General features: G+C 33.9%; 1 protein-coding gene across 11 annotated transcripts in view; it reads left to right on the top strand.

Moving 5' to 3' along the window:
* mub (poly(rC)-binding protein mub) overlaps positions 1-16301 on the top strand; it is a 347807-nt gene that overhangs the window by 265357 nt on the left and 66149 nt on the right. For all 11 annotated transcript variants that reach the window (XM_031973628.2, XM_076373033.1, XM_076373032.1 and 8 more), the window contains exons 3-4: positions 10635-10691; positions 13155-13538. In XM_031973628.2, coding sequence (XP_031829488.1) covers positions 10635-10691; positions 13155-13538 — 441 coding nt within the window. The remainder of the gene's footprint in view (positions 1-10634; positions 10692-13154; positions 13539-16301) is intronic.

Genomic DNA, 16301 nt, shown 5'->3' with positions numbered 1-16301 from the left:
CGTATTCGTACATGGATATGACTGTGTTAGATTAATAATAACTTCTCGTTTCATAACTGTTATCGTAGAGACAATTATTGTTATTTAAAGTTTAGAAAATTATGTATGAAAATTTCATTTAAGTGGTAATCGTTTGAACTAATAGAGAACTTCTGGCCTAAGACTTCAGCATTTTTATTTCTACGAGGAAAATTAGTACAGATATCAAATAGGTATTATCGCAGCTTTGTTAAGGTTCCAAACGCGCGTACAGTGCGAACAGCTTCCAAAAGTAAGCCATCACTCTCACTGAAAACTTCTCGGTTGATGAACCCCGTGTTACATGTCCATGTGAGAACAACTATCTAGAGTGCCTCTTACGTGAGTGTATACTTGAGAATAAACACCCGTGAGATTAAGTCTTCATTGTAGAAGTGACAGCTTTTGAAGAGCAAAGCTGCGTGTTGAGTGCGAAGTGTTTCTTTTGAGACTACAGCTGCATTATTCATCATTGTTACCTATTGTTGTTGAGCCGTTTGAACAAATCCCAAAGTTACAACTTTTTAGCGAAACATCCAACAAGGATTTGGAAACTTTGCAAACTTATAGAGTAGCTAGGAATAATACACGCGTATTTTCTTTGGGTATGGTTACTTGAGTTCAAAAGATGAAACTACCCTTCATGGTTCAATCCACAAAGTGCTAATTTAGAAACGGTTACAAACAAAAACGTATATTTTCACAAAAAGTTTATTCTTTCTGATATGTTGTAAGAAAATAAAGTGTGCCTCTTACGTGTTGGTTGACTACCCAGTAAAATATTGTAAATATTAAAACACATCACTCTTTTTTAAAAAGCGATTCATTTTTTGACAAGATTTCTTCTGAAACAATCTTACGAATTAATAACATAAAATGTTAGTAGAACTGAAACGAAGATTTCTTTATATCATCTGGTCCACGATTGCAATGACGATGACAAGTTGGTAATAAGGTTTTTCGTTTTTGTTATTTTTTATTTTGTTTCCTTCTTATTGTGCAAATACAGAAAATAATATTATTTCTTTTCAAGTGAACATAGATACGAAAACAGTTACCGAAAGTAACAGATTAAAGTTATTTCTATGTGGATGCGCGTCACAGTTGTCAAAGGCTTGCCGACAAGTCTGTATCTACATATGTGATTTTTAGTATTTCTTGGGTACATTTTCTTACATAATTTGAAGTCTGAAGACTGTTTTAAATTTAGACAATTTTTACTTTTTACAATATTTTTAATACTTACAATTTTCATCATAATACTGTTTTCCAGAAAATAACTACGGTAAAACTTGGTGTAATGAAAGGGTTCTTCAAACTGTTTTCCGATGTTCAAGTAACTTCTAGCGTAAAAACCTAATGTGAAAATTCAAACGTCGCTGGCAGTAATGTATTCGTCTGCAGGGAAAGGAAAAATTCTTTGAACACTTTGATTTTCCGTGGGAAATTGAATCAAAACTTTGAAATGAAATATTCCAGTAGATTGCTTTGAAGTAGGCTCTTTCTAGAATAAGTACTTTAAAATTGTAACTTTACTGGGAATAAATCACTTAATTAGACTATTTGGTGTTTGTATGGAGATTATAAAATAATTTATTCTACGAGTATATCCCGAGTACATTACATCTAAAGTACGTATTAATTAAAACTATGAATCGTATTAGAATGATTGCTTCCAGATTTCTTTTTTACAATTATCGAGAAGACAAAAATGCTTCCCCTAGAAATTATTTAGCTTAATTTAGTTATTTACATTCATCCAATTTGTGTAAGAAAATTGTATCACTCAATTCGACTGCTTTGTAGTCGTAATGTTCATCTAGTTTTATTCACTTTCATTAAGAGAGACGCCAAAACGAAACGAAACTCGACCACTCTGTGGAATGAATAGAGTGTCTGACTGCAGACGGTCTGATTTCACTGTCAGTGAAAGTAGTCTCCTCTTTATTTTTGTTATACACCGATAGGCACAATCTCACATACGTATTATATAGTTTAAAAACGCATGTTACATAAAATATAAAATTATTTAGTCGGTTTTATAATAAATAAACATTTTTTATATAATTATATTCACGCGGAAACCAAATACGTCTTTAAAAAATTAAATAATACTTGCAGAATAATCCCAAATCAGGATCCAATGAAATTGATCTCAGTAAGTTATTTACAATTTACTTATTACCTGGATAAAATCCAGACTCTATCGAATAATAATAAATATAATAAATAATATTTTAATCTTTATATATAGGCTATGCAAAATGATTACTCTGTACGTATATACACTGCTCTACAAACTTAAAGGATCATTAAATTGTAGTCAACAAATTATTTGTTTTTAAAATCATAACTTTGTAATAAAAAGTCATGCATTCTGCCTGAATTCATTTTAAAGCAAGAAGTTCCTACTTTCGCTTATAATCAATACTGTCCTATGATGTTTTTGTTTCAGAACATACATCAACATTTTAATTTTTATAGAAACGTTTAAATTCGTAAACGTTCAAAAACAAAAAATTATATTTACTTTCCTACTTGTTACACGTACCAAACACAATAAAAAAAAAGTGGTTTACAAGAGGCAAAAATAAAATATCCGCGCAGTGAAATGAGCCCAGGCAAACCACTCTATAACTTCTTATTGCAAAGTTACTAAAGTTCAAAGATCGAACATTTCCCGATTACAATTTATTGGATCGGTGCAAAAGTTCTGACTCTCTTTTCCAAGAAATAAGAAGAGTTCTCAACTGTTCGCTGGTTAAACTGAAACTAAGTAGAAACGAAGAAAGAAATGTCCTTTATACATGTTATGATAATTTCAAAACAAACATTATTTATTTCGAAAAAACAGTTCTTGTTAACCACGTACAAAAAATGTCAAAATTTTTACATCAACCGAATAGTTCATCTTCAATTTATAATTTTCATTATTTATCTCTTAATTATTACAATTTTTTACTCATAGTCTTTTATCAAATTAAATAAATTCAATAAAATTATTATACATTATACATGGATTCTTAAGGAAAAGTTGCTTTCCTTTTGTTTCGATGAGTTACATTTCAGTGCAGACTGTTGTCCGGCTGTATTGCCGAAACAGATCACTGTGCGGCGATCGGGTGTTCTCGAGAGTCGTTAACGGAACATTCTGTATCCCGGTTGGAAACGAATCAACGTTTCTGCATTCTTTTTTCGCGCTCTTAAACGGCTGGGTTTTATTCGGCCCGGTAGTTGAATTAAGCTGCAATGGGATGGAGGGATAGATTTTCGAAAGACGAGTTTGCTCGTTTGATCGCTCGTCGGCTCAAGTAGAAGTAGTCGTTTGTACAGGATTTCGAGTAATTAGTTCGCCGGCGTTGTCCTTGTTAAACAGTTTTAATTAACTGCGACATTGAGACCAACGCAATTACCGGTGGAAAATCAGCACTCGCCCTCGCGGAAAACTTTCATATTTACTGATCTGTCGCGAGACCCGAGCCGGGCTCTAACGATTTTCCTTGTACCCGCTGAATGGCTGCGACTCGATTAAGTCGCGAAATTGCGTGGCGGCCGCTTCAACCTGCGCGCGAACGTTTCTTTCAACCGTTTCATTAAACTTCCATCGGAGGAGCTCGACGTAGCGCCACGTTCACCGACGATAATTTGTCGCACCTGTTTACGATACCCGTTTATTCATTATTTCGACTTTATTTCACGTCACTGGGATTTAAATAATCTAAACGTCTGGTAAATCGTGCAGTAAATTTGCTGTGTACTAGGATTTCCTGTAGTTTTACTGTTCGTGTAACAGTTCTTGTTACACGGATTTACTTGGAGAGCAAGAAAATTGAATTCCACTGTTCTTGTTTTAGTATAACGGGAAATAGGTGAATGTTTATTAGTTTTGTAATGAAAATCTGTATACTTCGTTTTAGTGTTATTATTTGGTATTTCTGTTTTGTTTGGGTCTCATTCTTCATTTTCAATTATTATTGATTCATATGTCACTTGTATTTCTGCGTTTCTTACTTTATATGATTATTACGTTTATTCTCGACATTTTATATACTGATTAGATGCTATTAATTTCTTCTAAAATCAAGGATTGACTGCTAAATGTTTCTTAATTGATATTTCGGTAGCAATACCAAGTAACTGCTCCGATCCGACGGACGTATATTGTACATCCTAACTCAATGTGATTTCGTTCGTACATTAACTTGTGGTGAATATTTGGAATAATTATTTCATAAATACTTTATTTTATGTAAGTATTTTATTTTATTTTTGAAAATATGAAAATCCGGCGTATCGTAGTAGTTAAAGTAATTTGCAAGAAGATTCTCCTTAAATCACATAACGTAGGAATTACTTGTAGAGTTATTACATATAGGAATTTAATCAAACTTTGTCCTAATATAACAGTTATACGTTAATTTTTCTTTTAAATCGACAATTAACAGCGTAGAATTTCTCAACTGATCTTTCTATATTAATGACAGTTTTAATCACAACAAAACAAATTCTCTCCAAATAATAACGTATCAATTTCTTTTAGAAAAAATAAATAATTCACCGTAGAAAGAATTAGTGTCTGTAATGTAAGCCGCCAGGACAAAAATTATCGATAGTAGACCATCTAGGGGTTCTTTTTAATCTGGTTTTTGTACGACCGTTGGTTAGTAAGCGTCCTTTTGAACACCTCTCTTCTTGAGGACCTCGCTCTCTCGCATTCCAACCTTCATAGTGAAAGGACGTATCTCCATAATGCCATTTTAAATAAACTGCTTTGTTTGTTATATAAATTGTGTGTATATATAAATCAACCCAAATCCATAATCCCTATATCGTTTCAAGCTTTAAGCTGGCGCGTATATTCGCCAAACGCAGTTATGTATCTGGTTAACACGTGAAGCGCCATATCAATCAGTGATAACCAACGCTGCCGAATTATTTGAAAACAATTGTAACATGCAAGATAATAAATATCGAATGAAAACGTTTAATAACGTAACTAAGCTGATAATAATCTGGTGCATGGATTGTAACACCAAATAATGAATAATCCCTGCTTTTCTTTGCTACAAAAAAATAACTCTACGAAAAAACGGTCAAGATTTCCGTGGCGCTTGACGTGTTAAACAACGATCAATGAACAATTATACTCATTAACTAAACGATCAAATAAACCTCTTTGTCATTGATGCAACGTTAAGCTACAAAAAGCAAACTATTACTTTTCATTCCCATCGATTATAAATAGCAAAATAAACCAGGGATTTGTAAATCACGAAGAAAACTGTACTGCAGGTTAACATTTCCGGTCACCAGCGTGAAGTGAAAGGCGCCAGTTGTCTCTCGTCAACAATGCGTTAACACATCGTTTTATCCAACCGCCGCGTCGTCCGAGCGACGAAAATCTGCGTCGGGCGAGCGTCGCGTCCGATAAACCCGAACGCCTCGGATTTAGCCACGTAAACGCGGCCTGGGGAGGGGGGGTCCGTTCGATCCTTGTCAGTCGCGAAATCAAGAATTTAGCACGATACGCGGAGCGTTCATGGCATCGTCTGCCCCGAGAGGTACGAGACGCCTGGCATCCCGACCGACGAGCCCCAGAGTGCAGCCGCCATATCTAAGTTTAGAGGGAGCGCGCACGGACAGCGCATACCTGCTCGCCCAGAAGCCTAAGCGGTGACATTATCGTGGGGTCAGACCGTGTCAACGAAGACACGTGATCTGGCTGGACACAGGCTACGAACACGCAACTAATTATAGGTCTCTTCTCGGGCACGTCCCCACGTGCGGTCTCGCTGAGATCCGGAAAAAGAAGATCATACCGTTCAAGTCGACTCCGCGATGCTTTGTATCGCGTATTTTGCATTGTTATTATATACTATAAAAATTTCACAGTAGAGCCCCGATTTACATCGTTTCACAGTTCGTCTCTGCGTAACGCGATGGTCAATTGTTTTGAACCAATTCTTTTGTTACTTATTTGAGTTTATTTTGAGGTGGTCACATTAGCAATAAAGTTGTTACCATCAACATTTGGATACATTACTTAATAATACTTATTACATAATTATTTATTGTTTAATGATATACTAGTTACATGAATAATAATACAAGACTGACGAAAGAGATGTATCATAATTATAATGAATTTAGAAGGTGTGTCTGGAAAAGTTAAGTACATTCTGGATACTGTTGGAATCATTTAGGGTCGTCTTCATAACAAATTTAACACGTTGACCGCAACGAGAATTTTGAGCGTTTCGTATACTACTTGATTCTTTCGTAACGAAAGCAAATGGTATTGGAATTGGTTATTAATGGTTTGGTATCATAGTTTTTTAATTAAACTATTATTTAGTTACTTGTGTTATTGAATATTTGGAATCGACATCAGTTTCCTTCATGTAATTGTTATTAAATATTTTAGAAGCTCCGTTCATTGCTAACCATCGTTGCGGTCAATGTGTTAATGTTACAGTTGTTTCTTGTAGAGGAGAAACGGCGGCAATTCATTAGGATGTGTTTATTGCTTTGAGGTATTTCGTGAAGTATGCATTTAGCTGGAGGTTGCTTTGTTAGCAAATATTCGTGTGTTAATCTCGAAAGGCTGATCGGATGCGGGTGAGTGCGGCTTGATCTTTCCTGGTTAACACTGGCATATTTGGGTTTTCTTGTAAACTAGGTCTTACTTCATGGAGTTTAGTTGGACGAGAGTTGAAACATGTGCGGTTCTAAAATTCTCTGATTGCTTCTTTGATGGAAATTTTGGCATCGTCAGGATTTATGGAGATTTCTTCGTACTAATTTAATTTGGTTTCTCGCTCTACGTGTTCAGTTTTAACTGAATCAGTCTGAAAATTATTCGAGTAAAGAATTCGTCGTGCAATGGATTCATTTTATCACGTTCTTATGGGTAAATAATTTCAGATTATACAGTATATACGTACTTTTAGAACATATAGAAATGTATTTACAGTAAACATCACCACAAATGAAATTTGTTGAAAATTAAGACCATTATTTACGTATCTATAATAGCACCACAGCGTCAGATGTCCTCATCCTTAAATTATATTATCAAAAGAAAGATATAGTATAAGTTAAGGAACAAAATCAGAAATAATGAAATTTTTTCATAGCAAAACCAGTATGTTCCAATATTATTTGTGAACATCGTGATGTCTTCAATTGTTCGTAAACATTCATAAAATGTAATCTCTTCTATCATTTTTATACATGTAAAAGAAAATGTACCTCCTAATCCGATATATGCATGTACAGATATTATGTAAAACATACATACATGTATACATGTTTATCCTGTGTACCCCGACTTACGCCATTTTCGACTTACGTCGCCCACTCTAGAACTAATTAGAACGTAAGTCCGAGACCTCACTGCACCATTAGGGTACGTTTATAGCATGAGAAGGGGGGGGGGGCGAGAGAGATGAGAGAAGCATAAAAATACTCTATATGTTCAGGATAAGAGCCCTGAAGGGATTACGGATCTAATTGGTTAGCTTTCATATTTTTTAAACTTATTTGTGATACCAATTTTGTGTCTGTCAACACTATTATACGTAACAGAATTATAAACAAACCACATAGCGGAAAACCCTGATTGCCCCTGTTCCGCTGTTTACTATGGAAGCGTTTGCGTCAAAGCAGCGAGAAAAGAGGATCATCGATCCTAGCGTTGATAGCATTTCTTTGCTCTAGTCGCTTTCGTAATGAATGGAGGAAAATTAATTGAGTGAGTTATTTACTAAACCTATTATATGGAGATAGTAACTGAAACCATGAGATTATCGTAGTTTCGCTATAAACGCAACAAAGGAAGCTATCTTGAATAGCTTTTATCGTAGCTGTGATGGATACTCTTTTTCCTAGCACTGAAGCTACAATGTAAAGGCAGCTATACTCGATGAAAACAGCGATGAGAGCGAAGTGAGGAAATCATATTTTTGTTTTAAATGATAGCTCTTAGGCTGAAGCGACGCATAGAGCTGTATTCAGTTGCTTGATCAACGATACAAGCGTTGTCATTCAACGTTCTCTAAAGACCCCTATACTCGATGGCATGTCTAGAGACATGTCTCATCGCGCATAGGGGCCTTCAGCTTCTATCGCAGCTCGCTATAAACACTCTTAGCGAACACGTTGCCACTTTAATCGCTGATTCCATGTCCACTGGGTTCTAACACGGAATTTCATTGTTCCGATGTTTATCCTTGGTAATTAACTTGAATTTAACTCAATGGCTATGCGCCCGTTTCGTGTTTTAATTAAATTTGAGCTTTTAGGGTGAAACGATGTTCTGAACTTTTGATTAAACGATGGTTTGGGATGTAAAGCTACAATGGTTGGATTTTTTTAAACGTTTCATGTGAAAATTAGAGAAAACGTTAACTCGTTCCATTTTATTGGCTCCATTGTGGGCATATTTATAAGTTACTACACATTTACTATATATAGTATACTTTGTAGCACTGTTATGTACTCCCGTATTATGTGATTAATTTAAAATTGTGGGAAGCAACATTTATTTATATTAAAATTAAGTAATTCAACCAAAGCAGATAAAAAAAATATAAATGCCTAAGTATTTACAACTTTTTCTTTTCAAAATGAGACTTCGGGATTTTTTTAATTTCACTGTAAAATTGAATCAGAACTGTTGATTGATTATAACAAAAATTTGCTAATTTGTACATAGAAACAGAAACGCGTGGATATTTTTACAGATATTTTGTAGCCTTTCATTCACTATAATTACAATTTTAACTAATACATGAACAAAGAACATGAGTAAATTGAAAATACTAAATCATAGATTCTATTAGACAGACATTAGAGATATATTAAGGTGTACGATATTTATTATTACGACTATTAAACCTTTAGACAATTTATAAAATAATTAGAACAATCAGTTTTATTCATTTCAATATATCTATATAGTAATTGTAGATTTAAATAAGGTGATCCTTTAAACTTATCCATACTACCAAAAATACTTACTCAAATTATATTCATACGCTAGTTCTACAACAAATTTTTTTGTATAAATTAATCCGATTAAATAAAACTCTTTAAAATAATTTGAATATTAAAAATTATTTTTTATTTCTCTTGAAGAGAATTCACGTACTCAAACATCAAATTAGAATGTCAGAAACCCGTACAGATTTCCACGAAGCTATCTGAAAACTGCCGCGTGCACATCTACAGTCCGCGGACATTACCACGCGAGACACCCTATAATTCGCTCGGGGGCGTAAAAAGCGACAGACAAGGCGACCGCGGTGTCACGAGGATCACTCGTGATCGACCACCGGTCATCGATAAACGGACGAAACCGATTGCACGAGAGGATCCTGCGCATATTGTCCAGATAATTGGGTGCTAACGAGTGATTACCGAGTGTCAAGAGCACGCATATCACGGCGGCCGACGAACGTTTAACGTATTTGTACCATTGGCGATTGAAAGCTCGGTCGCCTCGAGTGGTCCGCGCTTCGTAATATGAAATCGAAGCGTCGGCTCGCGTCTCGCAGCTCCCAAACCGCATCGAAAAGCCTGTTTTCGGGATAAAATTCTAGAACAGAGGTTGGCACGCATGAAGTTAATAATTGAGAGCAGCATGCCAATTTTTCATGTATTGTAACAAGCCACGCCGTATTTAATATGCTAAATTTTATAAAAATTTCTATCATATTAGAATTATTAATATGATCAATTGATATCATTGAAATTTATTAATATGATGAATTGTTAAAATTATTAAATATTAAAATTGTAGTGCAATTAAGGAAAATCTGAAATGATAAAAAAGTGAGTGACATTAAAAAGTGTTTCAGGCAAGCGCTGTGAAGACAGAGCAAAACACATACTAGTTGTATTTGTTTAACATTATGGTAACCTTGAATATGTCTTCAAAAATCACTATTATAAAATATTAAGTAAAGCGCTTTGATTATTACTATACAATCAACCTAATTCGGGATCCCTATTCTTGTCTTTTTTTCTTTTTTACCATTATTTCCTAGTTTATTTCCTGATTTCATTTACATTGCCAAATATTTATACTTCTAATTGTTTTCAGTGGTATTTTGAACCTTGCATAAATACCTTAACTATTCTTTTTCTATGTATCTACTTTCATAAATATATATATATATATTTTTTGTTAGATATTGATGATACTTATGAGACAACAGTTCTTTTTTTTTAAACAATTGAACATTTCCCTCCGTTTTACCTTAACTTTTTTATCAATAAAAAATTATTTTTAATTTCCTGCCAATAAAAAAATTAGTTCTAATTTCGTCCATTTGACAACATAATATGTACCGCCTCGCTCTTCATTACCATACCCTCCCAGATTTATTGTACGTTCGCAGCTGTTGTAAATCCGTGAATTCATTGAAAAGATGTCCTGAAATTACTCTGTACCAAGTTGATGTTTACGAGCGTTTATACTCTGTCGTCGAGTTCTCGATAACACGAGGTAACTCATACGCGCAATCGAGCACTTACATGTCCCGAAGTTTATGGTCCCTAGTGCGTTTAAGTCTCGTAAATGCTGTAACGTAACATCATGTCGTTTGTTGCAGGAGGTCGGCAGTATCATTGGGAAGAAAGGAGAGATCGTTAAGAGGTTCCGCGAAGAGGTGAGTTATTGTGACTTAATTTACCCTTTATTTGTCTCACGGGATTATGACGAGCTTGTGCTTTGTCGAGGACCTGACTCGGCGAACATACCTAACATTAGAACTACCGAGTACTCTAAATTCTCCTGTAGAAATTATAATAGTACATTTATTGGGAATTCAATTGACGCTTATCACTCAGTTTGCGTGTTACTAAACCAATTTCTTTAATAAACTCTCGGATAAGCATCTGTTACTTTTTTAATAATTGTAAACGGAGAGTTTATTGATCAATCGTTTTCACCTATCTGGTGGTTCTTGTCTTTACCCTTTGCCACAATTATGATTGATATAACTTCTTCGACAGTAATAATTTATAGAAGAAGAAAAAAAATTCTCGGTTTATTCTGTGCCCATATTTGTTCTGGGGTGTAATTGATAGCAGAAGAATCATATTTCATTTGAATTCATAAGAATTGAGTAACATTTATGCTTATTAAATTATAATTAACACGTTGTTATAAGGCAAAGGTTTAATGTCCATTTTGTATTGTTTAGTCGTTGAGGAAAAGTCAAGAGTGTTCTCATTTTTTATTGAATGTTGGTTCCCTATTTTTTAAAATGAATATTCGAATTTTTAAGTTTGAAAATAGTGTTACCTATTACTTGATGTTTTAAAATTTACTTATAAATACCAAATGTAGAGTTAATTGATTAAGTTATATTTTCATTATCGTTTTCAAGTCTTTAAAGCTAATTTTTATATCATTTCATTACTTTATAATTGGAATTTGAATTTATTTAGGAAACCATACAATCTAACGAATTATTACTACAGTGTGATGTAACGGATTTCGAATGTTGTATTAGAAACTGAAAATTTAATTTGAAGTACTGATTCCTTTAAAGCATTGAAAGAAATTTACCTTACAATGTTCAACCAGTGTGAAAAAATTGAAAACAAGATCCCAAGAAAAACGTGTTCAGAATCTCAATTAACTGAGTTTGATGAATTTACTTTAGTAACTGCTGAGCGAAACTGAAAACAAGAAATCTCTTGACTGGTCTGTTCAGTGTTACAATCTTTTAAAGAAACTTCTTTAACTCTTCAGAACTGGTTTAACTTCCGTGAAATTTTTACTCACTAACCCTTTGAAATACGGCTCTTTTTATGACTATGCTGATCAGATTTGTTTGTTATAATAAAGAACGACATTTTATTTATATTATTTTACACATTTTATTTATATTATTTTTGATAATACTTTTTATAATGTTTGACAGTATTATTTATAATATTACCTAATTTATTTATTATTGCACACTTATTTTATACATAAAATATATATAATAAAAAATGGTCTTTCACTTTAACTTATGTACAACGAATAACATCAATTATTACTACATTGAGTTAGAAATCTTCTAAGTTTCTTCAGTATTTAAATTTCTTGATACCTTACATACATCAATTCTTCCGTCTTTAATCTCAAAAAAATAAGTTAGTTTTTGATGAAGATTGACTTGCAAATGGATATGTTCAACCTTTAAACATGAGTGATCATGTGGATGACATGCGTCGTCTACTGTTATTTTACCTTTAAGTATGGAAATCCGAAAATTACCGATTAATGTTAAATATTCTCGTCTGTAGCAACTAATAAAAAATTTCTTGTATTTCTTTGTTATTGCTTATTTAAATATCTATACATAGCAATAATATCAACTATACCATTTAAATTTCACTGGTTTCAAAATTCGCGATATTTTATATACAGATCTCAGAAGCCGCGCGTCCATACATAAACGTTAATAAAAACATTTTAATTAATATCTCTACAAATGCGTAGTATTATCTATATAAAGAAATTGATATCGCTTTCAACATTCACGATATTTTATATAAAGGTGTAAGAGATCGCACGTCCATACTTAATGCGTTAAGTGCCATGGGGGTTACGTGTGACCTTCGTCCAAATTCAATTACTCTAATTCCCTCAATTAAACGATGATTCTTTGCAAACATTCCTATATTGTAAATAACGCTACCTAATACAGTGACATTCAGCAAGACAAACCTGCGATAATAACAACGCAATTCAATTAAATAATTTAATATTGTATTTTTTTCATTTCGCATATTCTGCAGCTCAAAGTTGCGCAACATTCGATGCGTTAAAGGTTAACCCTTCGCGTTCGAAGCATTTTCTCGCTGACATTACCAGCAACTTCAAATAATTCTAATAGAAAAATGATATTAACATATAAATAAATGATACGCGCATGAAAAGGGAAGTCATAGATGTATTTTACTGTTGTTCATCGATTATAAATATAAATGTTATAATATATTTAATAGCAAAATTTTACAATTTGTAATGACAAATTTGAAATGACTCTGCTACCGAGCCCTCGAATACAAAGAGTTAAAAACTACTCGTTAGCTTCCCCGTCTCTAACGCGAGCGAAACGATCTGATTCCAGTCGGGCGCGAAAATCAACATCTCCGACGGATCTTGCCAGGAGCGTATAGTGACGGTCACCGGGCCGACGAACGCGATCTTCAAAGCGTTCACGTTAATATGCAAGAAATTCGAGGAATGGTGCTCGCAGTTCCACGACAACCAAAGTGGCGGTGGCGCGACCAGGCCGCCGATCACTCTCAGGCTCATCGTGCCCGCGTCCCAGTGCGGTTCCCTCATCGGTAAAGGTGGATCGAAGATCAAGGAGATTCGCGAAGTGACCGGTGCCTCGATTCAAGTCGCCTCTGAGATGCTGCCCAATTCGACGGAACGTGCGGTTACCATATCCGGTACCAGCGAGGCCATCACGCAGTGCATATATCACATATGCTGTGTTATGCTAGAGGTACGTATCCCGGTGGTATGGCATCTTCGATACGTCACTCTGGTCCACATCGATGTCTTTCGTTAACCCTTGACTAGGGCTATGTGTCAATCCTGAACAGATGACTTATTCTTTTCGCCATCTTTGCATTGTTTGATTGTTTAGTTCATACATTGTTGACCGGTCACGAGTTAACTCGTGTTTACACCTGCTTGGCTATTTCAATGTTTAAAACGCAGGGCAATGCAAAATATTGGAAGTTATGCAAAAGATACGTTCAAAGTTCCATTTCAATTCATTATGTATAAATAAATTATATTGAAATTTATGTAGATTGTTTCACTTTCATATTTAATTAAGAAATAATAATTGGTAACATGGGATCGCTCCAGCGTAAAATTGCCGATCAACAATGTATTAATGTAACATTCGCCAGCAATGAAGAACCAACGATGAAATAGCGATGTAAGATCAAAAGGTTTGTGTTAGCAGGGTTTGGTCATGGGTCTGCGTGACCTCAGTTGATCAGATCGGTTCATGACAATTTGCAAGGGTCCTAAATGGTCTAAATCAGTGTTGTCAATAGATTGATAGATTAATCTTAATCTCTTACGATAGGTAGGTGATACATGTAACGTTCTTCGTATTTACAAACGTTTTTAATATTTTCCAAAAAGTTGTTGAAAACGTAGAGGTTCTTTTATCGAAAATCAGTATATAACATAATTTATTCATTCATATGTTATAATAAAAATCGATTAAAATCTCAATGAATATAATCTCGTAATTGGAATAATTAACTTGATTTGAGACACAGATATAATCTAACATAATTATTGGACCGTTTTATACACAAGTGTATACTAGATACCGATAACATTTGTCACGCGATAAAGTCCGGGGCTAAAGACTAAAAAATCTTATCAACCTGTGTCCCTTAAAACATCTTAAACGTCGATCATTCGGTAACTTATCTCTAGATTAACTCTTTAACGTTGTAAACACCCTCATTGTACTTGATCTATAAACATAAAAAAATACAAATTTCAGTGAAGTACAAAACGGTTCCTAGATTCCAGACCTCTAATTAGGCAACACTGATTTATATAAAACTGTAAGTTATAGATGTGTAAATACGGTTACATTGAAGTTCAGAACATATTTTTTTATTGAAATGTTTTATGTGATCACGGTATAATATTTTTAAAAAAATTGTTCTTTGAGCAAATGAGAAATCACGCATTTAATCTCGTCAGTTGGTACGTACACCAAGAGATCAGTAACTGACTCATGAACAGTTCTACTGTGGTTTTATTGATACTGATATCCCAGAAATTGTGACGCGCTATCGCTGTAACGATAAAACGCCCCATTCTGTTGGAAACAATGAAATGATAATGAAAAGTATATTTATTTGTGTAATCAGCTGGTGGGATTGTTAAATTGAGATTAGAAATTAGAGATTCTGTTTATATAACTGACGTGTGAAATCGTATCTTCGCTTGATGAACTAGAGCACGTCATGTTTTTTTCAGTAAACGTTAAAATATATTTTTCAAGTTTTTTGAGAGTTTCTACTTTCTTATCGCTTATAATGGAACAAAAAATAAGATAAGTGTAGGTTATTAGAGTATATAACAATCTCCTCCGTTTAAATATAAAATAAAATAGAATGTTTATATTCATGAGTTGGGAAATAATTATAAGATTATAGTTTGTAAATTTAATTTTAACAGAAGAACCACGGTTAAATTACATACATCATCGTATCAATTATTCAATATTTATTTGTATGATATTGTATGAATAGGAAGAAGACAAAGTTAAGTCAAAAGCATTTGAACGTATCAGCTGACGACATTTCAAATCAAACTAATAGAGAAGGCGTAATGTGGTCAAGGAATTTAGTGAAGGTCGCAGATACACTAAGATACCAGATAAAAAGAGTTATCAAGAAAATGTAAACTGATGACTTACAGCTGTTACCAGTGTTGTTTAAGAAGCTCGAACGTTATTTCAGATTTATTTATTCTTTCCGGTGACCATGTTGTGTCTTTTTTCATTAAAAATTCTAGTTTTTATAATATCCACCTGTAATTGTAAGATCATTATCGCTTGCAAAAACATATAGTTAGATCGACTGAAACTGAAACTCAGAAGCGCATATGCACGAAATTCACAAGAATATATACCTCCATTTTATGGTACATTGTGTTATTGAATATAACAATTTAGCATCGAGATATTTCTTTTGTTTCACCGTGTTATGAGTTTCAGAATTGGTCCAGGAAACTAATTTTCAAAATACTGTAGACCAGAGTGACATTTTTAACATGTTGAATACCAAACAGTTTTCTTGTATTTTGTTCAGGACACTAAAAAATATTCATGATAGAAAAAAGTGTATATAATTGTGCAATAACCTGTCTTTTGGTGTCCAGTTAGATGTTAGCAAAACAGTTGCAAGCAAAAGGGTTAATTCAATGGTTATCACACATTACACGCTTATTTTCCACGTATTATCAATTTAAGGTTATGTTATTAGTAATAAAAAGTCTACGAACACCTTCGTTCAGTTAAAGAAACGGCTATAAATAAATTGTTTGTGGGTCATCGGTGACTAACACATCATTGACAAATGTAGGCAACGTTGGTCATCAACGTGATGTGTGGTATTCAACGTGTTAAAATCGACGGAATTAATCCTCGGATGACAAACAGTCATTTTGACTAATACTGGAATTTCTGTTGTGTATACTTTTAGCTGCATTTATTAAAGTTTCG

This window comes from Nomia melanderi, chromosome 13, assembly GCF_051020985.1.
Source record: "Nomia melanderi isolate GNS246 chromosome 13, iyNomMela1, whole genome shotgun sequence".
Classification (NCBI taxonomy): Eukaryota; Metazoa; Arthropoda; class Insecta; order Hymenoptera; family Halictidae; genus Nomia; species Nomia melanderi.
The sequence above is the reverse complement of the archived record's forward strand: the minus strand, read 5'-3'. Positions and strand labels throughout refer to the sequence as shown.